We start from the raw sequence: 26,742 nt of genomic DNA on the forward strand, positions 1-26,742 counted from the left end.
GCAAGGATGTTGGTGTTGAGTGCTGCACTATCGCGTCTATCTGCAGCATTCAGTAAAGATAGGGTGACATGTAAAAGAGTCAGAGGATTGTTTTACCTTTCGCTTCTGGGGGTGGGTGGGGGGTGGGTGAGTAGATTGCCAAGCTATGCCCTGACCCGCAGACACTGTGTTTGACCCTAGAAGCATTTGGAGCTCAGCCAAGAATGCAAATAATTTTAGGAGGCTGCAGGAACTGTGGGATAGCTTCAGTCCTCCAGTCCATGCGCATCCATTTGATTCTTTGGCTTTCCGTTACGCTTGTCACGCTGCAGTGCGCTGAGTCCCTGCTCTGGCGTCTGTCTGGAGATTTTTAAAAAAGGATTCTGAATTTCATCTTCTGTAACGGAGCGCTGATAGAACGGATAGAACGGATTTGCCTGCCCTTACAGCGATCACATCCGCATGGTCCATGCGGGAGCTCTTTTTTTTATTTTGATTTCGGACTGCATCGCCACCCGTGCTGATCGGAGCTCCACGCTGGGCAAACAGGAAATATTCAAAAGTTCGCGGGGCTTTTCCTGTTTACCTGACCACTGCATCCGAGTTCAGATTGCGGTCCAGAGCGGTCACTGGTGCACTGTGGGATAGCTCCCGGAGGCCAATACCGTCGATCAGCGTCCACACTAACCCTAATCCGATATGTTAATACCGATACTAGCGTTACTCCTCTCGTTAGGGAGGAGTACAGAAACCGGTTTAAAGAGCCATTAAAATCGATATAAGGTGCCTCCTAGTGTGGACGGTTTTGGCGTTAAATCGGTTTTATGCTCCTAAAACCGATTTAAACGCCTAGTGTAGACCAGGCCTGAGCCCGCTGGGAAGGGTGAGAGCCTTCTTGCAGATCTGCAGAGTGTTGTTGGCATTATATATGATAATTAATAATGAGCTGGGGGGGTATCCTTGTTCACAACTGCAAATATTTAAAAGACTTTCCATTATGAAAAGGTGATAGATCTTAGCACATCTCCAATAGACAAAAGCATTTCCTACCTAGCAGTACTTATGTTGCCGATCCTTGTGTCCCATACCACATCCATATGTCCAGTCAGCCAGCCATCCTCTCTGTATTACGGCTTTCAGCATGATCTGAGTAGCCATTGCTATTACGAATTTTATTATCAAACATGCATGTTCAGAAACACAACTTGAAAAAGAAGCAGCCGCATTCAATGAATTAACTTCTTTCAGTGATTTTAGACCTTGTCCCCACTAATCAGATGGAGACTAGGCCAACAAAGGGCATTTTTATGAGGGTAGAGTACTCTCTGAGAGCATTAAAGACCTGCAACATCACGTTTGGGGGAATCTACACTTAAAAATGTAGATTGACGTAGCTACGTCGCTCAGAGTTATGAAAAGTTTTGTGCCTTGTGCGTCGTCGCGAGGTCAACCAAACCTCCAATGTAGGTGCAGCTAGATCAGTGGAAGAATACTTCTGTACACCTAGCTACCAGCCCTCAGAGAGGTGGATTAACTACATTAATGGAAAACTTCTTCTGCCAATACAGAAAGCTACTTCACATATCTTCACTACTCTGCCACAGCATGTACCTATTGTGCTTTTTGTTTCAGCTTCCTGCCTTTGCTTTCTGTGGCCCTGAAAAGTAAAATCCCCTCTACACTACACTACCCATTTTTATTTCCTATGAACTCTTGTTAAAAGTCAGGACTGTAACTTCACTCTACATTAGCTAAAATAAGTATGTCCTGCACATTTCAGGGTAAATTTTCAAATTATGCTGCAAGGATTCAGCTGTGCAGTTCCAGCTGATATTAGGAGTTGTGCAGCTGAAATTCAGTCACAGAATTTTCCCCTTAATGGCTGATGTTCAGTTGAATAGAGCAGACATCACACTGGAATTCTTCTTACAAAATAATTTTTCACTAAACTAAAACAAGAGTTGGCAGTAAGAAGACACTGCCACAGGGAGGAGATGTACATCAAGTTCCAGTACGACAGTTTCACATCAAGACACCCACAAACTCCTGACTTTTTTTTTTTTGAATGCAAATGTCATTGGTGACACATTGATGTTTCATGCTATGGAAGCTGTATAACTGGAGGCAATCACCAAGGAGTATATTTGAAAAGAAACAACAAAATGTTTCTGTCAGTTCCTGATGAACAGATTGTCTACAGGAGTGAGCATCTCTCAGACTTCAGGAGGCAAAACAGTGCCGCAATTCTGCTCAGGCCCTGTAAGGAAGGAAATACAACACCACACACATTGAATAGGTGGACTAAGATACATTCATCCTAGCACTTTTCATAGAAGTTCTAACATTACGTATTATAGTGAAGTGAAGAAGGCAGCGTGAGTAGGCAGCACCCTCATTTTCAACATTCTACTTTCAGACTAGCTACAGTTCAGACCAAGAAAACAGATCAGCTTTGAGTCAGATACCACACTGCATAATGCCAGTTAGGGACCGATTCTGCCCCCCACTCTGGCCACTATTCACCTCTCCAGCAGTGTACAGGGCCCCGAAAGAAGCCACAAGTGTTGGGAGAATTGTTCGGGTACAGGGGCTATATCAGGCTAATATCTGAGGCCCTATATACCCCCTCAAAGCCCTCCGAGAAAGGTGGAGTAGTGTAACACTCAGTGCTGTGAAGGATTCTGTTGCACAATCCATAGACAGCCCTGGGGAGGTTACTGTAAATTATGCTGTGGGCTATACTCACTGCTGTAGCAACCTCGAATCTGCCCTTTCTCTCTCTGGAATGTACCTTCTGTGTTCTGCCTCCCTGTCCCAGATCACTGCAGGAGTTCATTGCTATTCCTATACGCAAATTTATAACAGAAATTGACCAACGCCAACAATCACAATATTAGTAGATTACACCTATTTCATTCTGAAGGATCCCAAAGCGCTAAACATATAGTCATTAGTCACCCCACAATGAAATGCAGCAAGCTTTCTACAGTAGCAACACTATCCAATAATCTTTAGGTAGGGAAGTGAAGAAGAATTTATCCAGTTGAAACTACAGCAGGAATCTAGGAAGGCAGAATGTAATGACCCAGCATGAAAGGAGACTGGATCTAGCACCCTCTGGTGTTACAGAAAGTGTTAGGGGATTTTAATTGAGCCCATGTGTTCCAGGCTTTGGTGTTACATATTATCAAAAGATGCTGGGTAAAATTTTCAGAAGTGCCTCACAGCCAGATTTTTAGAGGTATATAGTCACTTAAAGATGTCCATAGGTGCCTAGAGGGATTTTCCTAAAGATCCTAGGTGTTTTTTTAAATCCCACTAGGTGTCTATCTGCATATTGAGGCATCTAAATTCCTTTAAAAATCTGTCCCTAAGTGAGTTAGGAGACTAATTCCAATTTTCAAAAGTGACTTTGGCACTTAAAGCTCAGATCTTCAAAGCTATTTAAACACCTAGCTCCCACTGATTTTTAAATTGATTTAACTGGGAGTTAGGTGCCTATATACCTTCAAGGTCCTGGGCCTTAGTCTTTCCATGAAATTTCAGCTCTTGAGTACCTAAGTCACCTTTTAAAATGGCACTTAGGCACTTTGAAAATTTTACCCAGTACCATTAAGCACAGAACACCTGAGCATCAAGCTGAGAGACAAATACAATGATTATTCAGAGGAAAGAATATCACTGACTGAGTCATGTGACTAACATGATTTCCTGCAGTAACCTGATCTCACATATAAAAGCTGACCAGGTCCACTTATAGAGCACAATTTCATACTGCAATTTACCCCTCACCGATCAATGTCCATTAACTGCAAAGTATTCCCTGAAGCAGACCAGAATGCTACTGGCTTCTACAATATTATAGCAGAGTGATTCTACCCATTACCTGCCCATCGGAATATCCCCTGAAGTTAGGGTATTGTTTTTCCTAGGTCGCGGGTCCACTTGACCTGGGGCGGAGATCACCAAAAGGTCCTGAAGGCTGAACTGGTGACAATTTGTTTTTTGGAAAACTCTTTGAGCACTCTGAAGTTGCGTTTGTCTCTTGTCTGTGGAGTTTCTGCTACTCAGATGGATTCTCCTGGAGTGGAAAGCACTTTCTGTGTAAACAAAAGTCCAATTTATATTCTGCAATCAATACGCACCCCAGACCTGTTTTCCTAGAGTCCATGTCTATGTATCTGAATCTGAGATACAAAGGGAGAAGAGATAGAGGGACAGAGTGTAAGAATACTATAGGGGCAGATCTACTGTATTCTTATACAAAGACTTGTGGGTATGCTAAGATTTCCTCTCGTGTTGTAATAATCATGTACATTTGAGGCACACTGGGGCTATCACCCTATGTTTCCACAGAGAGGCACTGGGCACTTAGATGATACAATACAAATGTGTTCCATGAAGATGACACTCACGTGTTCTACTGATGAGATGAGGGTGGTGGCGAAAAGGGAATATTATGGCCTTCTCTCCCGGTGTGAAATTGGGTTTGCTGAAGAATTCTGACACCAAGATAGGTTTCTTTTCTATTTCAGGCTCTATCAAGTTTTTGTGTGGTCTATGGACTTTTGAGTATGAGGTCAAGTTCTCCCTGACATGGGGCGGGAGTTGCTCTCTCTGGTATCCAAATGGCACCAAATTCTGAGTGACTATGCTTTCACAGTAAACCACGTCAGTTGCTGTTGTGACTGCAGTCCGAGGTTGAGCCAATGTTGGGAAAGGTTTTGAAGAAGAATGAATTGGATTATCTGATACTTTGGAACAATCCACTGGTGTTTGGAGCTGGAGGGGAAAATCAGAAAGATCAAGTTAGTGAGGGGCAGGAGTCAGACTGAGGCTGGTGGTAACTAGGACCAAAATTTTTCTAGTAGCCCCAGCAGTTTCTACTGGATTTGAAATTTATTATTTTAAAAAATGAAAGGCCTGATTCTCTTTTATACTAATGCCCCCTTTACATGACTGTAGTGGAGTTTAGGAGCTACAAAAGGGGAAGAAACAACCTCAGAGAAATACACCAGTTTATGGGGTTTCCAGGCCAGTGCAGAGCTGTCTCTACAGGAGAGAGGCAGTGAAGTGGGTACACTAGAGGAGGGAAGGAACAGTCTTAGCATATTGCTCTCCAGATATGATCACCTGTCACAGGGCCCATATGGGGCTGCTGTGGCCAGAGCATAGGTTGGACAATCCTGGAGGCCGCTATATTTATGGTGGAGGCTAGGCAGGCTAACAGCTGTTCCAGGGTTCTGGGGAGTGTACTGCCTTAAAGTCATGTTTGCACCCACTTCCATTCCTTTGTGAAACATAGGTTTGGAGAAACAGAGATTCAAGGTCTAAAATTTTAACTCTTATGATTGAGGAGATAACTTCCAGCTTATATAATGTAGTGTTGTCTGAATGAATCTTCAGAAAAAACAGAAAAATGAGTAAGCTGTAAACTATGCTATTAACCTCAGTGGGGTGCTCCCTTGCTCATGAAACTATATGTCGGCCACCTTGACAGCACCAAGGAATGATTCAACTACCATCTCAGCAGGTGCAGAATGACAGTTGAATATACTTTGGGAAGAAAAATGTGTAAGCTGTAAACTATCCCATTAACCTCAATGGGGTGCTGACTTTGTACTCTAATTATGATAATTTACATGTCAACATTAACCATTTCACTGCTGCTGATTTTAGTAGCAACACTTAGTTATTCTGGGATTGTGGGAGGATCTGGCTTGGACACTACCACCACATTTTTTTGTCCTGCTCTGACATCTGACTTATCTGATCATTGCTGACAAGGACTGATTTTGTAGCTACTGTGTAATCAGAATGGGCAGTATATTGATCCTGTTGTTTAATATAATGGAGTAGTTTCCATTAGAATTATACCCTTTGTAGAATAACAGAATCATAGAAATGCGGGGCTGGAAGGGACCTCGAGAGGTCATCAAATCCAGCCCCCTGCACTGAGGCAAGACCAAGTAAATTTAAACCACCTCAGACAGATGTTTGCCCAACCAGTTCTTTAAAACCTCCAGTGATGGGCATTCCATAACCCTCTTTGGAAGCCTATTCAAGAACTTAGCTCTCTTTATAGTTAGAAAGTTTTTTCTAATATCTAATTTAAATCCACCTTGCTACAGATTAAGCCCATTACTACTTGTCCTAGCGAAAGCAGACTTGGAAAACAGTTGATCACCATCCTCTTTATAACAGCCCTTAACATATTTGAAGACTGTTATCAGATTCCTCCTCAGTCTTCTTTTCTCAAGGCTAAATAAGCCCAGGTTTTTTAACTTTTCCTCATAGGTCAGGCTTTCTAAACCTTTTATGATTTTTGTTGCTCTCCTCAGGAGTCTCTCCAATTTGTCCACATCTTTCTCAAAGTATGGTGCCCAGAATTGGACATACTACTTCAGTTGAAGGTTCACCAATGCCAGCTAGAGTGGAACAATTACTTCTCATGTTTTACATACAACACTCCAGTTAAAACACCCCATAGTGATATCATCCTTTTTCTCAACTGCATCATATTGTTGGCTCGTATTCAATTTGTGATCCACTAGAACCCCTACCTCCTTTTCTGCAGTACTACCACCTAGCCAGTTATTCTCCATTTTGTAGTTCTGCATTTGATTTTTCCTTTCTAAGTATAGTACTTTTCACTTTATTGAATTTCATCTTGTTGATTTCAGACCATTTCTCCAATTTATCAAGGTCATTTTAAATTCTAATCTTGTCCCCTAAAGTGCTGGCAACCCCTCTCATCTTATTATCATCTGCAGATTTTATAAGCATAATCTTTACTCCATTATCCAAGTTATTAATGAAAATATTGAACAGTACTGAACCCAAGACTAACTCCTGCAGGGCCCCACTAGATAACAACCTCCCAGTTTGACAGAAAACCATTGATATCTACTCTCTGAATACAGTCTTTCAACCAGTTGTGCACCCACCATTTAGTAATTTAATCTGGACCACATTTCCCTAGTTTGCTTATGAGACTGTTGGATGTCACCATGTCAAAAGCCTTACTAAAATTAAGATATATCATGTCTACTGCTTTTCCCTTATCCAGTATGCCAGTAACTCTGTCAAAGCAAATGAGGTTGGTTTGGCATGATTTGTTCTTGACAAATTCATGCTGACTCTATTCCTTATACCCCCATTATCCTCTAGGTGCTTGCAAATTGAATGTTCAATCATTTGTTCCAGTATCTTTCAGGTATCAAAGTTAGGCTGACTAGTCTATAATTTCCCGGGTCCTCTTTGTTCCCTTTTTAAAGGTAGGTGCTATGTTTGCCCTGCTCCAGTCCTCTGGGATCTCATCCATCCTCTGTGATTTCTCAAAGATAATTGCTAACAGTTCTGATATTGCTTAAACTTGTTCCTTAAGTACCATATGATGATTTTCATCAGGATCGGATGACTTGAATTTATCTAATTTACCTAAATATTCTTCAATCTGTTCTTTCTCTGTTTTGGCAGTCCTTCTCCCCTGTTAATAGTAATTGAGTTGAGCACATGCTCACATTAACCTCTTCAGTGAGCCTGAAGCAAAGTAGGCAATAGACAGTTTGTAGACTGGTCTGGGGCCCACATTAAGTGTCATTTCCAGTCTGAGATGGATGTTTGAATGGACTGGAGTTAGAAATACAGGCAAACTACTACAAATACATACTTACAAGTGTTCTGCTACTTACTATTAATCTGATGTCCATATCTGCTGCAGAGTGATGACCATGTACTGTGCGGTCCCTCAGGTCACGGTTGGAGTTGTACTGGTCCGGGGCACTAGTTGAGTTCTGCACTGTCAAGTTTGGCATGGAGCTGCAGTGCTGTACCACTTGTTTTTCAGGTGCATTTGAATACTCATGAGTGTTGGGGTGCTCTTTTGGTGGGATGCTTGATTCCCCGTTAACCAATTCTTTTTTTGTTTCTTTTTCACCTGAGAAACTGTGAAGCAGGAGAGGAGCGCTAGGTCCTGACACTGAACAAAGATAATGCTGAGAATGGAAAAATATTAATTAAATCTCATATGAATAAAAAGCAACACTGTTGCCAGAAGACCCAGGGACAGTTTCTCTGGCGCAAACAGCATAAAAGGGCCATATTCTGACTGTAAATGGCCAGTGGAGAATTCCCCTTGGAATAAGCCAAGGGGAGGCATATCCAGTGCCACATGACCCCTCACCAATCTGGTATAAGGGGACTGCTGAGGGAAGGAGGAAACATTTTGATGGTGTGGCACAGCAGAGCTCCACTGCACCAATCCTCTACTGGCATAAAGTCCTTAGAGATTTTATGCCAGAAATAAAGTTAGAGAAACACACAGGCCGCACTAATTGATGCTGTAACCACACCCCTGGTGAACCACCTCAGTATCGGGCTGAACTCAGAGACAGGGGAGAATTGAGCACCAATTATCTTGTCTTCAGCAGTGTTTTTAGAAAACACTTCTGATGTCTGACAAAAGGTGACAACCAGATCTAGGTGATGATATTTGCCTATAGGATGCACATATCTGCCTACATGAAAAGACTGTAGATGGTTAGCCTGGGGTCCCTCACCTGCTTGGGTGGAGAAAATTGAAAGTTTGTGAACACCAGTGGAGTCTTTTTATATATAATTTGCCCATCACCATTATTATCCCATCTCATTAGTTTTCTTGTGGATGTTCTATTTCTGACCTTCAGGCTTCTATTCCCCATGCCCCAAGAAGCAGGAGAATTAGTGAAAAATCAACTGAATCTTCCCCCTAAATCATACCTGTCTTAATCCTTGTGCTGTAGCTGCCCTGCTCACTAACTTCTGTTTGAAAGTCTTTATCTTCTCAGATCCAGACTCCCCCAGCAGCTCTATCTTCTTCTCTCGCAAATGGGCTGTTTTTTGCTCATGCTTCATTCGCAGCTCCTGTAGCTGCTGCCTGTAGATACAAATGGGTCCTGACAAGTCTAAAGTAGTTCTGATGATACGAGTCCCACTGACTGGATCTTGGCTACAAATTCTGCCTTATATGGAACAAGTCTGGTCAGATCTAGAGGCAACATGATTCAGAGTATTGAGCTCCGTGCTGAACTCAGGAACTCTTGAATTCTAATCCTGGCTTTGACATAGATTTGTGAGCAAGTCACTTAACCTTTGTGTGTCCATTTCACCACCTGTCAGATTAGGATTAATAATACTCATTTACCTATCTGACAGGGCCATCTCAAAGAACCATCAGTTAATGTAAAGTGCCATGTAAGTGATGGATATTATTATTTAACACAAATTCAGAATGCATCTTCCACCCTACCTAATAAAAACTGAGCTGGAAATCCTCCTTACCTAGCATGTTCTTCTCGTGCCCTGGAAGCTGCAGTCTCCTGAAAGAGTGAATTGTTGTGCTGGAAAAACTTATCATATTTGTCCAAATCAGATTTGGGGTAAATTCTGCGAAAACCACCTATGTTTTTCTCCTCATATTTCTCAGCTTGTTTCAACCAAGTGGCCTGGCAGTTCCTATACTCCTCAGCCCTGGAAAAAAAAATCAGGTATGACCATAAAAAAATCATGTGGGATCCAGACTTGGTACTAGGAACTTATGTTGCTATAACTACATTGTTCACATCCCTGAGCAATGCAGTTATACCGACCTGACTCCCAGTCGATGGGAGGGCTTCTCCCGTTGACATAGGCCTGGTCTACACTTGGGTGGGGGAGTATTTAGATCTACTTATCGCGGTGTCTTCACTGTGGTAAGTCGATGACTGACGCTATCCCGTCGACTCCGCCTGCGCCTCTCGCCCTGGTGGAGTACCGGAGTCGACGGGAGAGCGCTCAGCGGTCGATTTATCGCGTCTAGACTAGATGTGATAAATCGACCCCCGCTGGATCAATCGCTGCCCATTGATCCAGCCCGTAATGTAGACAAGCCCATAGCTACCACCTCTCTGGGAGGTGGTGTACCTATGCCGACAGGAGAAGCCTTCCTTTCATCTTCACTGAAGCGCTACAGCAGCGCAGTTGCAACATTTTAAGTGTAGCAAAGCCCTCGGAGAAATCTCCAGAGCAGGAGTTATTTTCATTTCACATTGTAATTGCATCCCTAATCCTGTCGTCTTAGTTTTGGTGAAATGTAGAACAGTTCTCATTTACCTTCCTACATAACTTATAACATAAATTTAAAGATTATCTGCAAAGGAAAAAAAATGAGCTTGTCTTTCTGGTTTCCCTATGGTTGTTAACGAGGGCCTGAAATTTTATTTTATTTTTTGCTTGTTTTTTACATTAAAAATAGGGGAACTGTCTAAGCTGGAAGACTCTATGATGACTAAAGAACTAGTGAAATGATGCCATCACAACAGCCAAGAAAGTGAAAGATGAGCTATCGAGAGGGGAAGGAATTTTCGGTCAGGTTATTTTTGTTACTTTAAACGAATTGTTCAATGAAATGTTAATTAACATTTTGAATAAAGGAAGACTTTGTTAAACATTCAGCACCCTCACTTTTTCAATTCAGTTGTGAAGAGCTTATAATAAACAGCCCTTACAAATTCCAGTTGCACACCAACAAAGCCAGGAAAGACCAGACTTTACATTCCTGGTATTTTTAAGGTTAAAAAAACAGGAAAGAAAAAACCTTTAAAAATATCTGTGCAGGCCATCTGTATACACCATAAAGAAGCGGGGAAAAAAAGGACATAAACTAATTAAAAAACATACTTTGCAGGTCACTTTAAAATTATGGCTCACATAATCTGAGGAAATTAGATGAAGCTGTATGAGAACACACCTGGTCTCTCGAGAATGGCATTGCTTCAGGAGTCTCTCCTTTCCTCGCCGTTTCTCTTCTTCTAGGATTTTTCTCTTGTCACAGGCCCCTAAATTTATCAGAACCAAAGTGTCATACAGCAGCTGGTCCTTCACTTCTTTGTCTAACCAGGAGTCAGTGGTGAAGCTTGGAGAGTGATTCACCTGAAACAACAACAAGAATGTCATCTATTTGCTGCAGTTGAGATCCAATGGAAATTACAACTCAGGACATTAAACAAGTCTGAAATCTAGATTATTGGGGATTCCAGTCAGAATCTAGCATTGGCAAGGATCCTTGCCAGACTTCAATGTATGATACAGGTGTATAGTAGGATTCCATGGGCCAAATTCAGAAATGACATAATGGGTGGGATAGATTTGGTAGAAAACAGGTGCAAGTGGCAAAGTGATGTAGCTTGAACCAATTTAGTATTCAGTGCAAGATCAGTAACTTATATTAATTTGATATGCTGTGAGGACCAAATTCAGGCTCTGGTATTAGCAGGTGCAGCTCCCATTGAGGTTAATAGATAACCCTAGAAGATTTCTTTGTTCAAAGAACTGAAGGGTAAGGCTTTCCCCACGAGCTAGTATTCCCACATGCAGGAACAGATTTAAATTTCAAGGCTACAGATCAATGTGACTGTCTGTGGGAATGACTGTTATTAGCTTATCTGTAGTCTCACCCCCTCTGCTGGTCACACATCAGCTTAGAAAGCTGATGGAATAATGTAGGAGAGGCTACAGGATGGACTTTTGTTAGGAGAGAAACAAAAAAGGCAAAAATTGGTGTTAAGGAAGAGGCTGGTGATAGCAACTCATTTGGCTGAATTTGGCCCCACAGTCAGGGAAGGGTGAAAAAAGATACCAGTTCATGGTATGGATATGTTATGAGATCTAAGAGACTTTTGCTGTGGTTCTTACCTCAAGCAACCAAGGTTTGAGTTTGTGATCCAACAGAATATCAAATCCTAATACTTCAAAGCAAGCGCTACCCACAGTGTGGTTGGGGAAGCAAGTGTGATAGTTATGTTTGATAATAGGATGTGCTGATATCAGGGTTTTAATAATAACATCTTCTATATCCAGCCACATCTGGTCGGTATCATAGCCATGTTTCTGCATGTACTTATTAAAGGTGGAGAGCTTCCTATGAAGAAAAAAAGTAAGTTGGTAGCCCATATTAATGGCAAATCAGTTCACAGTAAGCATTTTTCTGTATGTTTCCATGCTGCTTAAGTTAAGCATAGAAATTTGGGCCTCATGGAGTTCCACATACCCGCAGAAATAAAATAAGGATTAACAGAACAAATTGTTAGTCAAACTCTTGCATAGATCAATGTAAGAGCTTCTCAGACACTGAGGATGGGAGACACACTAATACGTAGGTTCTCAACCAAGCATACTATGAATGTCAGTAAAGTGTGTCCTGCCTGCCTTTACCATATTGCTAATAGGGAGAGGATCCCAGATATACAGGAAAGGATTCCCTGTATGAAAAAGAAGAACCACTGTTCTAATTAACCTCTTGCTCTTAGGACAGTTCTATGCTTGAAAATTGTATTAGTATAGCTACGTCAGTTGGGGGGTGGTTTAATGATATAGTTATACTAATATAAGCCCTAGTGTGGACACAGTTATACTGGTACAAAGGTGCCTTATACTAGTATAATTATTCCCCTTTATGTATGTGAATAGCTATACCAGCATAAAGCATCTCTATACCAATATAACTGCGTCCATACGAGGGGGGCTGTACTGCTTTAACTATATTGGTTTAGTTAGAGCAGTACAACTTTCATGAGTAGACAAGGCTTTAGGATAGGAAATGGAAAGAAGACATACACTATTGGACAGTGACCAAGGCATTGCTCCAAGTCAATTCATTCTACTGGAGCCTTTCTGGCACCAACAGAGCACTGCAGAAGAAACACTGGCACTGCTGGAGTTCCTGCTGCTATTGGCAAAGAGCAATACTGCTAAGAAGAAACTGATACCACTGAAGTCCTAGTGCAATGGACAGGGTACTATGTAGAAACAGCTAGAAACATGGTTTAGAAGAAAAGAAAAGTAGAGGAAGACTGGGAGAAGAATGGGGGCAAGAGGAAAAAAACCCTGACTGATCATTATATATAGATTTATCTACATTAGATAGCCCAACGTAACCACCAAGGACAATAAACAGAGTGATGTAATCCAGAAGCACCAGTTGCAACAAATGCATTGGTATTTTCAATTTGAAGGATAGTTCACTTTTTTCTCTCCCGCTTCTGGCCTCTCACTGTTACTCATCTGACCTTCTTTAAATGATTTTATATAACTAATGACACAAAATACACTGTTCACTGGCTGCATGGAAAGGAAATATTTCCTAAACATATATGAAAAAGTGTGGAAATGCATATGAAGATTAATGAGAACAGACTAGCATCACTTGGCTGTGATTAATGTTCTCACCCTCTTACCTCTTACTTCCAGAATCTTCATCTCGGACAAAATTAGTACTGTGCTTGTTAATGGAATAATTAGTCAAGTGCATGCAGATATCATCCTGCAAATAAACGAGTGGGTTATAGGGTGAGAGAGACATCTGCCTTCACTCTCCCTGTACATGATACCTGGTCACACTACTTAATGCAGAAAAAATCTTAAGTGCAAGACATTTAATATCAGTACTTATCTCATCACTCTAATGAGCCCAACACAGTCTTACGGTCATTAAATAGGACCGCTCACATGAGTAAAGTCATTGTGGTATGTAATTGTTGGCAGGATCAGCCCCTAACTGCCCAGAAACTATTATGTAGTGTTACTGTGTGCTGTTAAACTCTAGCTATGTTCTACCACAGAGGTGGCTGCATTTCAGTGGTGGTTGAGATGATTCATCTATAACCTTACCCATGTCACTTTGATGAAGTGATGCTTAATTATTATTGTTTGTGAAGGGCGTGCAGATTCTCAGGTTAAAGGTATTGTAGCAGTCCAAAGCATTATTGTTTCTCTGTACCACTACATTTCAACAGCTAGTTCCTGTTGTTATGAATTTGAATGGTGTTAATTTATGCTAACAGGGTTCTTTACTCACCAGATTACTGTGTGAGGGATCAGAGTAGGCTGATGTAGCAAAACGTGCAAGGCCCTCATTATAGACAAATATCCTCAGAGGGTCACATGATGTCACCAGCACGTAAATCCTCAGATCAAACTTAAAACGATCAATAATAAAAGGCTGGGAAAAAGAAGACGAACATGAGTTGCTTATAATTTGTTTGAAGTACAAGAGGAACATTAGTAACTCATTAACTCAAGGCTGAGGTGATGAAAATAGCTATACAGTCACACCTACAAGCTGAAAAAACAAAACCAAGACATGCAAACCTTATAACAATACTTAGCATATATACATCACCTTCCTTCTTCAAAGTGCTGGGCAGATATTCAGTAATTAATTCAGTAATTAAGCCTTACAGCATCCTTTGGGAGATAACAATACTTCCTTATCTATCTCCATTTTAGAAATTGGGAAACTATCTAGGTTAAGACATTCCATCCAAATAAGGGTAATTGCAAACCTTACGCAGAGCATCATCATTTTAATAAGATCACATGATTAGAACTAGTCATGGACACTTAATAGATCATGCATCCGACGAAGTGGTTATTCACCCACGAAAGCTCATGCTCCAATACGTCTGTTAGTCTATAAGGTGCCACAGGACTCTTTGCTGCTTTTAATAGATCTAGGTGTTCTTAATATGGTTATATAGCATCCAGTAAAATGGGCCCTAATTCTGTTTGTGGTCCTGAGTTCTACTATAATGCAAACAACAATTTACATGTAACCCAGTATCCTGGATATAATCAATTCTTGCTAGAGTACCTTCCTCTTATAAATGATGTTTCTTATAGTTATTCAAATATTGGGAAATTAGGGAAGATAAGAACAATAATGTATTCTATGGTACTGAGGACAGCCGCAACACTATAATAATAATGAAACTAATCCATCATAGAGTTCTTTACATGTTCTGAGCATTGAACAAACTCATTAATCATCACATAGACCCTATGAGGTAGATAGGCTTCCCCCCAATTTTAAAGGTGAGGAAACAGACCTGGAACAGTGTTTTGCTGAAAGCCACACAGTGAGTCAATGCAAGAGCAGATATAAAACCCAGCAGTTCTGAATCCCAGCTCCCCAGACCATGCTTTATCTCTCTTAAAAATCAGTAATAAAGAATAATAATGAAACATATTCAAAATGAAAGAACAAACCAGAGTAAAAACTTAGGTTCTGGTATTAACATTATAGGCAGCACTGGCTCCAGCTTTTTTGCCACCCCAAGCAGCGAAGCAGGGAAAAAAAAAAGAAAGAAAAGATAAAGCCGATCGGCGGCACTTCGGCGGCAATTCGGTGGCGGGTCCTTCGCACCCTCTCTTCCTCTTTGGCAGCAGCTCAAAGAGGAAGAGAGGGACTGAGGGAACCGCCGCTGAATTGCCGCCAAAGACCTGGACATGCCGCCCCTTTCCATTGGCCGCCCCAAGAACCTACTTCCTTCGCTGGTGCCTGGAGCCGGCCCTGATTATAGGTGTCCCAAAGACACAGGAGATCCTGGAGGCTTGAATGTGGATGTTCGCTATGAAGAGAAGGTAATGCCAAGATGTCAACCAAAAGATTCTTGAGTAAGATAGATTTGTGTGGCTGGGTACAAACAATCCCTTCACTCTCTCCTCCAGTTGGGCCTACAAAAATATTGTGTATCTTTGAGAGCTAACTCACTCTACAGCAAGGAGATTGCTCTCATCCAGTTAGGTTCACCCAGCAAAGGTGAATTAGTTTATATAAAAAGCTTATTCAAAAATGATTTGGGCATGTATTCAAAAGGCAGTGACTGCTGTTTATGACCAGCTGATCACAGGCAAGCAAGGCTGAGCTGAATTAAACTCTGGCTTAATGACAGAAAAGTAATCTTGGTATGTGGAATAGGGAGATTACCCTTGAGATGTAGAGCTGGCAGATCATATCCTCTCCAGGTTTTATGTCTTTCACAGATCTGGTGATGAAGATGCCTCTCCCTTGACAGCCGGAGTCGGGCTTACAGATGTATGTCTTATGTTTCCTTGATCTGCTATAGGTCTGCAAATCTCCGTAGCTATAGGGAAAGAAAGAAGGAAGGAAAGAAAGAAAGATAGATCAGAATTACATGATTCTGAGGTTTGATGTCTCACAGCTTACCAATGCTAGAAATGTTTTGGCAGACAAATGCAAATGTCTACAGAACCAGTGATCACAAAATAAAAAATCTGTCCCTCCAAGGCCTGGAATACAACCTGTGCTCTAGCTCTCAGTAAATCTTTATTTCCAGTAAATGCAAATTTGGAGTGAATCACACAGTCTTATGGGAATGATCCCTTTTTTGATTTTTAGAGAAGAGAGACTTTTAATATGATGTAGAAATCATCTCCTCTTCCAACAAGGGAAGATACCTCATCCCATTGAGTAATACAGCAATGGACTTCATCCAGAAAAATAAAAGGAATTTTATTCCATTCACTGCCAAGGGGTTTGCATCGCCGATGAACGTTCTAAGGAAGACTCACTCAGCAGGAAGACACCAGGTCCTGGGAAAGAAGTTAAATTCTTTTGGAAAGAGCTTTAGCATCCTGCTCATGTTCCTGGCCAGCAAATCCTTCCTACAGATTTCACTCATCCCAGGGAAGTGGTTGATTTTCTGGAAAGAAGTCCAGAGAAAAGGCATAATAATAAGCATCTTCCTGGTCTCTAGGTCATTTGCTGGGGAAAAAAGTAATAATTTAATATCCTCTCCACCTCACAGAGATGAGTACCTGGTAACTTTTCATTTCCATTACCCGATCCAGTGAGACTGAATAGTCTGTCCAATAGAGGTTCCACTCATCATTCTCCCCTGCTTCCCGTAAGCCATACTGCTGAGCAGCCCGACGCACTGCATCGTAAGAAAAGAAACAGTTTCAATCATACTAGAAATTTAGACTTTAGAAAATTCTGTTTGGACTCAGAAGGAGATATAGAATCATGGTTCAGTTATACTACTCAACTCAGCCATCTTTATAGACTCCTATTCCACTTTGAGTGGCAACTTCCAGTCCTCTAATCTCTATGGATATGCTGCCCAAAAATCATCCATTTTGTCTGACAAATTGGACAGTCACTGGTGACTATTGAATAAGTTGACCTCTCCAGTATGCTGCTAGAAACTTCACACTAGCTAGCAAAAATTGCGAGATGGAGTAAGCTTGCATTGTTTTTGCATTGGTCTTTCTAATGGTGTAAAGCAGAACTTCTTGAAATAAAAAAATTAAATGATTCATTTTATGTGGAATGGAGCCATTTGAACTGGTTCCCCGTGTTCCAAATCCATGACAAGAATTCAAATCTTGCACTGGCAAACGTTCATGGATATGAATTCTTGCCTAACTTCAGTCATGATGAGGGAAACATATTTGATGATCACAAACTAGTCCCTTTAGACGATTGAGCATCATTAGCTGACTATGCTTGGGAAAGGTAAGTAATAAAATACCAGGGGATACTGTGGGTCAGTAATGAGATACCCTGGGAGAGCTATGTGGTGCCAAATGTGTGGAATAACAGGAATGCGGGTCAGGAATTAGTTTCACTAGTAGGGGAATCTTGAACAATGCTTGCCCAGACTGCATGAGGTTTCTAAATGAGGCTTTCATTTGGGCATGTTCATAAGCACTAAAATTCAGTTAACAAGTCACATGACAAAATAAATTTCATTCTAAACTGAGCTCTTTTTCTTAAGAGCAAATTAAAATGTACCCCTCTTTACATAAATCAACTGGATCACAATTCTTTGGCTTACCTTGTACATTTGGGAACGATGAGAAAAATACTCACCACTCTCATACTTGCAGTTGGTCAGACTTATTACAGGTCATCTGGAAAAAAATTAAAAAAGCAGAAAGACAGAGGCATACAGACAAGGACCAGTTTACGCTTTACCGGGAAGCCCTGGGAACTTTACAGTTGTATTTTGATAAATGTATGTAAAGCACTATCTAAATGTTCATCTAATAGGCTATTCACCAGGACTGATCACTGTTTTTTTGCTCAGTGGTCACTTAGAAAATTATTTGCTGGAGACAAACCAAATAACTAAGCATCTAGAAAGAGAATTCAGTGATGAGCACTACAGAAATGCCTGTAAAGATAAAATATAAAATAATATTAGAATACCAAAATACCAGAAAACCAGTAGTTATGGAACCAATGTGACTAAGTTTATAGGAAGAGCACTCTCTCTGTTACAGTGTGAGAAAAAGATATGGCAGTTACTCAACAAGATTCATTATTTAGGAATCAGCCTATGAATGGGATTCCCCAAAGTCATGAGCCAAAGGCCAAGTGATCAAAAGGTGAATGGGGATTAACAGAAAATATTTATGCTCACAGATTGTACACGTTCTTCTTCTCCTGGGCTATTCTGCACTGCAACACTTACTAGCATATCCCATTTCACATCAGAATGAGAGTTCTACTGAACTATGTTCTTTCCATGAACACTAGTGTATAACTATTACTACTATTATTTATTATGGTAGTAACTATTACCTCTTAGGTTCTTTCTAAACATTCAAGAAAAGGCCGTCCCTACATTAAGTAGCTGACAGCCTACAGAACTTAAAATCATCACTTTTTCTGAACACCAGAACACCTTCATTTCCCCTCCACTCCAACACAACACTTACCTATCCCTCTCACTACAAAAATCCTGTGTTCCTCCCCTTCTGCATAGCATCAGTCTGAACACCCTGTTCTCCAACATCTCTTCCCCCCATTATCCTCCTCTATTTTCAGTAGCTCTACTAGGAACATATTCTGTCCTCTTCAGGACTTTTACAGCCCTATCAATAGTTATTTCTAACCTCTTTCTCTTTCTTTTCTTTTTCATGGATATGTTAGGATCTTGAATTCTTCTTTTCTTCTCTTCACACCCCACTGTATCCTGGTCTATGGTGTCCAAGGCATTATCTTCTCTTTCTAGTTCTCTTGGTAAAAAGTTTAGTTCAGTTATATCTTTCTCATCTGACTCTTCTGTCTCCTGCTCCACTTCTTCAAAGGATCCATATTTTTGCAGCATAGCTGATGCCTTCATCCTGTGGAAACATCCACAACAGACCAGAAGAAAAATGAACGGAGTACAGGAATGAGCAACAGTTCCATCAACCTTTTTGTGAATCCAGCTGCTTCCTCAGATACAGCTGATAAAACAGAGTAATGTATAACTCCCCACATATTCCCAAGTTAGGAAGAGAGATGTTCATCCCCTCCTCACGAGTCCACCCTCCATGCCTTTCTCCCCATTCGTACAGGATCAGAAAGAATATTTGTACCTATATGTATGTACCTATATATGTATCTGCTTTTATCAATAGTGAGTCCCATCTGAATGACATCTCTGCACAGGGAAATAGCTTTTTTTGATGCTGATGAATATTTCTAAACTCCTGCTATCTGTGGTATTATGCTAATAGAACATCAGGAAGCTGTCTTGGTGCGGGTCCTTAGTGTTACTGCAAGAAACTACAACGGAAGGATTAATAGCTTTTGTCTCATTAGAGTTAGTGCTCCCTTAACATCTTGTTCTTTCTCTCTTCCTAAAGGTTCAGTCCTGCTTAGACTTGAGAATTCAATGCCAGCTCAGTGCTAACACATGATCAGAGCAATGAGATGAATCAGCATCTATCAAATCTACAGGTGAAACCCTAGTCTAACAGATCAGGTTCTGCTGCAAACGGAAATCTTTGGCAAAGTAAAGGGAGATTAACTTCTATATCAAGATTGTTAATCTTTCTCATATATCTACGGATTGTACCCTGCCCTTCCAGCACGGGGTTGAATTTATAGAATGCTCCAGGAGGTAAGGATTCCTTTCTCTTAAAGTATAAATAGCAAGTACTTCAGAAAACAAACTCTATAAAACTTCATAGTCACAAAAATGTTCTCACTCTTTTTATTTAAAACATAATTTTTGTTTGCACTTAAAAATTTCCTTGCAGTATTTACCACCTGAGTAGTAAATACTGTGCTAACTTTTGAGAACCAGAAAGTGAAACCAATCAGAAAGAAAAAGCTAAATTGACCAAGCTATTTCCATTATTACATACAAAGAACTGAATGAAGCAGGGGACCTGTGGAAAAAATAGAATATGATCATGTAATTAAAGACTTTATTGTAATGCATACACACAAGGGAGGTGAATTAGGACATAGCCTAACTTTGAGCACTTGACTTTGCAACTTTAATAATGTTCCTTTAATGTAATTTTTGAGGTTTTTACAAAAACAAACTGAAAAAACAATTTCCATCATGTAGCAGCATATTGACATCCATATGGATTATCACCACACGGATATTTGCCATTCGAGCTAACAAAAAACTGTCATCCTCTATGTGAACCAATGCTAAAGGGAAATGGAACACGTTGCCAGTGGGTTTCAGATATGTTTGAAAAGATTGCCAGGATTTTTTAACATGGGCAAAACAACATTTTTTTAATTAGCCTCATTCTTGGAAATGCCTGTACAGTATTGGCTGAATTTTTTTTTTAAATTCAGCCTGAGGCAGATACCCAGGATGGAAAATTTCAGCCCAAATGGTTAAAGTTTGGCAAAGTTATAAGCAACTGAGAACAGAGTCTTATAATGGGAAATGTTGAGCAACCTTAATAATATGTTGTACTACCAGCCTGCCTATAATACAGGGATTAAGTGCAGACAGCAGATGAATGATTACATTTATATGTATATTTAAAGTGCTCAGATTTAATCATCTAAATACTATTAGTAGCACAACCAAATCTATAGTTAAAAAAACATGTTTCACTTTTAATTTGATAGCATCTCTTTAAATGTTAACCTTAATCTCTTTACAAAATTTGACCTGGATTTCTAGCTCCTGTGCCCAGAATGAACATTGGGTTTTCCCCAGCTCTGGCCACAGCATGGAGAAGAAATAGCATGTTACAGTTTTTATCTAGTAGTTGTTTCTGGGGTAAGGAAGTCACAGACAGACAAAATAACAAACACAAATCCCAATTGATGAAAGAATGAAATATGCCAATGCCTCACATATACATGGAGGGCCTGATTCTAAACTCACATTGATGTACATCAGGAGTTACTCCACTGAATTCAATGGAGCTACATTGGAATAAACTGATGGGGGCTGTCCATAAATTATGTAATACATATTTTGGTGATTTCCAAAACCCACCCATCCCCTTGTAACACTGCAACAAACACTCTGTCATGCAAAATTAAGGACCACCAACCCACTAATATGCTGTGTTATTTATGGGCAGCCCCATGTAAGTGAGATCAGAATTAGGCCCATTATTTTCAATACATTTGTGTGTTTCAGTATAACTGGCTAGATCTGGCTTTCCACTATAGATCATTATGGCTTCTGTCAAGTTAGAGAACCCTGAATACTTTTTTTGTATTGTCTCATATTTAAAAAAAATAGAGCTTTTCAAATTAAAGTGTAAAATGTATCTTATTGATCCTAGATCAGTACAGTCCTTTTGAATTTTTTATTTTTATTTTATTTTTTGGGGGGGTCATATAAATGCAGTAGCTTTTTTGGCAAAACAAAGCATATTATAAGCCCCAATCCTGGAAGATTAACCACATGATCTGACCCATAAGCAAAGCCACAATTCAATAATTAGCAATCTTTCACAAAAGAGAAACTAAGATTCAATCATTCCCCCAAAAATTCCAATGGAAACAGGCTTTTAATATAAACAACATAACAAAAAAATAAACAAATATTCCTCTGCAAAGTTTGCAGATATTGCAGCAATATGCTACTGAACAAATAAACCAAAAAATGAAATTGACTGCAAAATAAATGCAAAAAGTAAACAAACAGTGAAGAATAAATTAGATGTAAATATTCTTTTAATTTTTATAATCTAAAGTGTTGCCAGTAACACAGGTGAGGAATTTATATATAATTCCTGTGTTACTGGCAACACCTTAGATTAAAAGCATTATTAAATTTGATATATGGTAAATTCTTTTCAGTTGACATTAGCTGTGTGTGTTACAGGGACAAATTCATCCCTGCTGTAATTCCCTTGAGCCTTGTCTTCATCACACTTTTCTGTCAAAAAATTCTCACTGGTACTACATCTGGTTGAGCACCATTGCATAACAAATGGCAGTATTAGTGCAGACCAGGGGCCACTGGTATTTTTATGTCATGTATTTAAGACTCGAACAGGGTCATAAGACATAGCCATAGAAGTCATGTCTAACTCTAGCACTTTTACTACAGCTACCACTGGTGCAGTTAAACCAGTACTAACAATTGGCAAATTCTGGCAAAACCCCTAGTGCAGGACAGCCTTGAAGTCCCTGGTATTACAACAGGGTTGAATTCGGTCCTCCAGCTTAAGTTGTAAAGGAAAGATTTCTAAAACCATTACTAATCATACTCTGTTTTGAGGGCTCGTGATGACATCAATGTTTGCAGGACATCAATGTTTGCAGGACAAATACACAACATTGAACTCTTGGAAGATAATTGAAGATAATTGAAGAGACTGAGCGTGATTCTCCACTGCTTTGAATCTTGTGTAGTCATTCACATCTGCGCAAAGTGGATGAAAGATGCTACCACCAGTGAGTGAATGATTTGCTAGAATTATACATTCATTTCACACCTTTTGCATAGGTGCAAATGATGACACAAAGTGAAAAGGAGTAGGGATGCAGGGCCACTGAATTTAAAATGTGTCAGAAAATGTTATTGTATTTGTAACATATAGTCTTTTTGTCTTATGTATATATAGTATAACTGATTGAATCAAACTATTTTACAAACATTTTATATTCAAGCCTTTTTTACTCCAATCCAAAGACTACTGTAGTCAATTGGAGCCCTTCTATTTCTTTCAGTGGGCTTTTGACAGAGTCCACATGCCACACTCATCTCTGCAGTATCTGAACATATACACATAATTCAGGATGATTATTATTGGCACATATTTACATATTTTCTCCTGGTATCCCAATTTTTTAATTCTGCATTGCTCATGCAGAAGAGCCACCTGCTTGGTGGAGAGTAGATTAAACTGCAGCTACAGATTCTTCAAGCAGCAACTTGCAAACTTACTTTTAGAAATTTAATTATGAGTAATGTAATTTATAAATGGCCTTTAGTTCACTTCTGAGTAATCAGACAGTGGGGGTGTTTCACCAACACCCTAGGTAATCTTGTATTATCTACACAGATTTCACTATCAGTCACTGCCCAACATGGATAAATTATTGTACAATATATGTCCTTGTTTACCCTCTGTCTGATATCTATATGCACATCTCCCCAGGAGAGGAGTGTGAAGAATGGGAAGGGGAAATATTGTTGGGTAAAGAAGGTGGGACTAGAGACAGAGAGCGTGAGTGAGTGACTGAGTATAAACAACAGGCACTGGGCTCAAGGAAAGAAAAGTGACACCCAGTAAGACGTTCACGAACAAAGACACATCGGCCTTCGCCATTTCTGAACACTTATGTGGCCCTCAGCAAGCAGTCCCAGACAACAAATGGATAGAGCAAAGGCCAGACATAGTCAGATACTGTGCTGCATACACCGCCACCCTTTCTAGGGGAGACAAGGAGGTTTAGTAGAATATTTATAATGTCCCTACTGTCTGCAGTGCCCACCATATTACAACCTTTGCTCTCCTTCCTCCACCCCTGTCCTGACAACACGGTCCACCAGAGGTCACCAGTCAGAGGAATTGGTAAGGGGACAATTCAAATCTGGCAGCCAAGGGAAAGCAATGACGTACTATTCCCAAAAGAGGGGAAAAGAAGAAAAAGTAAGGGATTGCTTCCTGTCACTCCTCACTCTTGCAGCAGGATGGGCCTGTGGGGTCCCTCCAACCCTGCTCCAGTACTGGCGGGGGGGCAATGGGAGAGCTCTGCATCAGTGTAGGCTCTGCACAGGGGGAAATATAGAGGAATCTGCACAGGGGAAAATGTGGGGGGAGCCCTGCACTGGGGCTAGGGCCGGAGGGACGCTGAGGTGGGGGCTGTGCACTGGGGAGAATGGGGGGGCTCTGCAATGGGAATAGGGATGGAGGGACGCTGAGGTGGGGGCTGTGCCCGGGGGGCTGTGTGCACCGGGGAGAATAGTGGGGGGCTGCTGTGCACTGGGGCTAAGGCCGGAAGGACGCTGAGGTGGGGGCTGTGCACTGGGGTGGACTCTGCACAGGGGGAAATGGGGGGAGTCCTGCCCTGGGGGGTCTGCAGGGAGCTCTGCACTGGAGGTGGGGGCTGTGCCCTGGGAAGGATGGGGCAGAGGATTGCGGAGGTGGGGGCTGTGTGCACTGAAGAGACTAGGGGGGCTCTGTACTGGGGCTAGGGCCGGAGGGACGCTGAGGTGGGGGGGCTGTGGGCACTGGAGGATAATGGGGGGCTCCCCGCTCTTACCTGACCCTGCTCCCTTCCTCTCCTCCTCACTCCCCGTTTTATTCCCCAGCTCTCCGCCTCACCCCGTAACGCTCTCAACCAACCTGCACCCTCCCCGCGCCTACCCTGATTACTGCCTCCCGCCTTCTTATTGGTTGAAATACATCCCGACGGCCCCGCCTCTCCACTCCCCCGGACCTTTCGATCATTACATACTTCACTCCCATTGGTCCAAGCGTCAGCCAGGTTTCTGATTGGGTGAGAAGAGGGTTGTCACGGCAATGTTAGGACGCTCTGGCCTCGCGCTCCCGAGTGTGAGGGCGCGTGCCGTCCTGCCCATGCGCAGTTGAGGTTCTTGGCGACTCCCCTTTCTCTCACTTGTCCCACTCCCTCCCTCAAAAAAAAAAAAAAAAAAAAAAAAGCTCGAGACAAACTGTCACCACCAACCGCCCTACCTCGGGTGTGGAGGCAGGGGAGGGGCCTCGCTTTGAACCTCCAGACTGCAGCCAATCAGAGCTGTGAAGGCAGTGGTTGATTTGAATATACATAAGTCGCTCTCCTCCTCCTCTCAGGAGATTTGGGGGACAGCAACTGAGGTTCTGCCTAGAGAGAAGGGGGTCCAGACACAGGGAACGAGACCCCTCGTGACTGGATCCCTCCCACCACCCATTTCTAAACCACTGCCTTAGCCTGACATGGCGTCGCGGCACTAAACGTTTCACCATGACATCAGCAGCACTAAATGTGTCACCGTGACATCACCAGGCCAAACATGTCACTGCCACATCACAGCGCTAAATGTGTCACCGTGACATCACTGCATCAAACATATCACATGACAACACTGCCCTAAACACGTCAGTGCACCAAGTGTGTCACTGCGATAGGGTTGCCAACTTTCTCATGGCACAAAACCGAACACCATTGTCCCGCCCCTGCCCTTTCTGAGGCCCGACCCTCCACTTACTCCCCCCCAGCTCCTCCCACCCTCACTCACTTTCACCCGGCTGGGGCAGGGGGTTGGGGTATGGGAGGGGGTGTGGGCTCTGGAGTGGGGCCGGGTAGGAGCAGGGCCGGCTCCAGGCACCAGCAAAGGAAGCAGGTGCTTGGGGCGGCCAATGGAAAGGTGCGGCACGTCCAGGTCTTCGGCGGTGGGTCCCTCAGTCCTTCTCGGAGCGAAGGACCTGCCGCTGAAGAAGTAAGCGGCGCGGCTGAGCTGCCGCCGAAGTGCCGCCGAGCGGGGCTTTATCTTTTTTTTTTTTTCCCGCCGCTTGGCAAAAAAGCTGGAGCCGGCCCTGGGTATGAGGGATTTGGGGTGCAGGAGGGGGTTCAGGGCTGGGGTGAGGAGAGAGGGGATGCGGGCTCCAGGAGGGAGTTTGGGTGTGTGTGGGGGTTCCGAGCTGGGGCAGAGGGTTGGGGTGCGGGAGGGGGTTCGGGGTGCGAGCTCTGGCCAGGCAGCGCTTACATCAGGCAGCTCCTGGTACACGGCACAGCAGGGCTAAGGTGGCTCCTGGAAGCGGCCAGCATGTCCCTGGGTGGAGAGGCCAGGAGGATCTGTGCGCTGCCTGTGCCTACAGGCACCACCCCCGCAACTCCCATTGGCTGCGGTTCCCGGCCAATGGGAGCTGTGGAGCCAGCGCTCAGCGCAGGGGCAGCATGTGGAGCCCCTTGACCACCCCTGCGCTTAGGGGCCGCAAGGACATGCTGCCACTTCCAGGAGCTCCGTGGAGCCAGGGTCAATTGATTGACAGTGTCTCTGAGCCTAATAAGCAAGGTGACACTCCACCAGCGCTGTGTGTAATAAACTCCTATGCTTGACCTCTACAGGGTGTGGATTTATGTCCTTCAGTGAGGATAATATTCTATGTCCATGGGGAGGAGGGAGGAAAGGCAGAATTGTGAGGCCTAATTCATCAATATTTGTAATGTGTTTTGAGATCCTGAGAGGGAAAGGGCAAAGAATGAGCTGCGTTTCACAGCAGGTTCTGCAGATTAGGGTCTGCGTTGCTAAGGATTTCACTGTGTTTTGGAGTCTCCACACCAGAGTGGCAATTGTGTGAAAATACGATCCCTAAAAGGCTAAATCCTGGTCATGTGGAAGCCAAGGGTAACTTTGTCACTGGGACCAGGATACAGCCCTACATTTCCACTGACGATAGCTGGGGTTGGCTATGGGGGGATAACGTGGTAAAAGGATCCCACTTGAAAAGAAAAGCCTCCTCTGATGAACAGCAGGAGATAGGATGTGTAGTACAAATACAGTAACTCTGTCAAACCAACTCGGATCAGAAACTCCATCGCTAAGGAGGAGGCCTTGTGTTTGCCTAAGATTTACTGCTTTGCAGACTGAGAGAGCGGAGTGTAAACTGCAGCACATCTGTCTTTATTCCCGCAGCCTCCATGGTTACATTATCCCTGGTCTCCAATCCCCTGGATGAATTGCCCTTCCCCCACTATGGGACCAGGTGACTCTATAACTGGCC

The 26,742-nt window shown here is 42.3% G+C and overlaps 1 protein-coding gene across 4 annotated transcripts; it reads right to left on the minus strand.

The window, feature by feature from the left end:
• Nucleotides 1–871: 871 nt before the first annotated feature.
• On the minus strand, nt 872–25,831 carry TTLL6 (tubulin tyrosine ligase like 6). Of its 4 annotated transcripts, XM_044999151.1 has the most exons (17): nt 25,725–25,831; nt 18,700–18,930; nt 17,672–17,709; nt 16,615–16,733; nt 16,369–16,499; nt 15,764–15,920; nt 13,853–13,996; nt 13,233–13,318; nt 11,692–11,917; nt 10,748–10,929; nt 9,301–9,489; nt 8,740–8,896; nt 7,674–7,976; nt 4,395–4,761; nt 3,866–4,079; nt 2,726–2,823; nt 872–2,236 (listed from the first exon to the last, which is right to left on the minus strand). In XM_044999151.1, exons 1-16 carry the CDS (start codon nt 25,784–25,786, stop codon nt 2,799–2,801), a joined length of 2,631 nt encoding a protein of 876 aa, XP_044855086.1. In that variant the 5' UTR covers nt 25,787–25,831; the 3' UTR covers nt 872–2,236; nt 2,726–2,798. The 4 variants fall into 4 exon arrangements, with proteins under 4 accessions (XP_044855086.1, XP_044855088.1, XP_044855089.1 ...); XM_044999153.1 differs by lacking the exon at nt 25,725–25,831 and having other exon boundaries at nt 17,672–17,712; nt 18,700–18,794; XM_044999154.1 differs by lacking the exons at nt 18,700–18,930; nt 25,725–25,831 and having other exon boundaries at nt 17,637–17,712.
• Between the last annotated feature and the right edge of the window lie 911 nt (nt 25,832–26,742).

This window comes from Mauremys mutica, chromosome 25 (assembly GCF_020497125.1).
Source record: "Mauremys mutica isolate MM-2020 ecotype Southern chromosome 25, ASM2049712v1, whole genome shotgun sequence".
Classification (NCBI taxonomy): Eukaryota; Metazoa; Chordata; order Testudines; family Geoemydidae; genus Mauremys; species Mauremys mutica.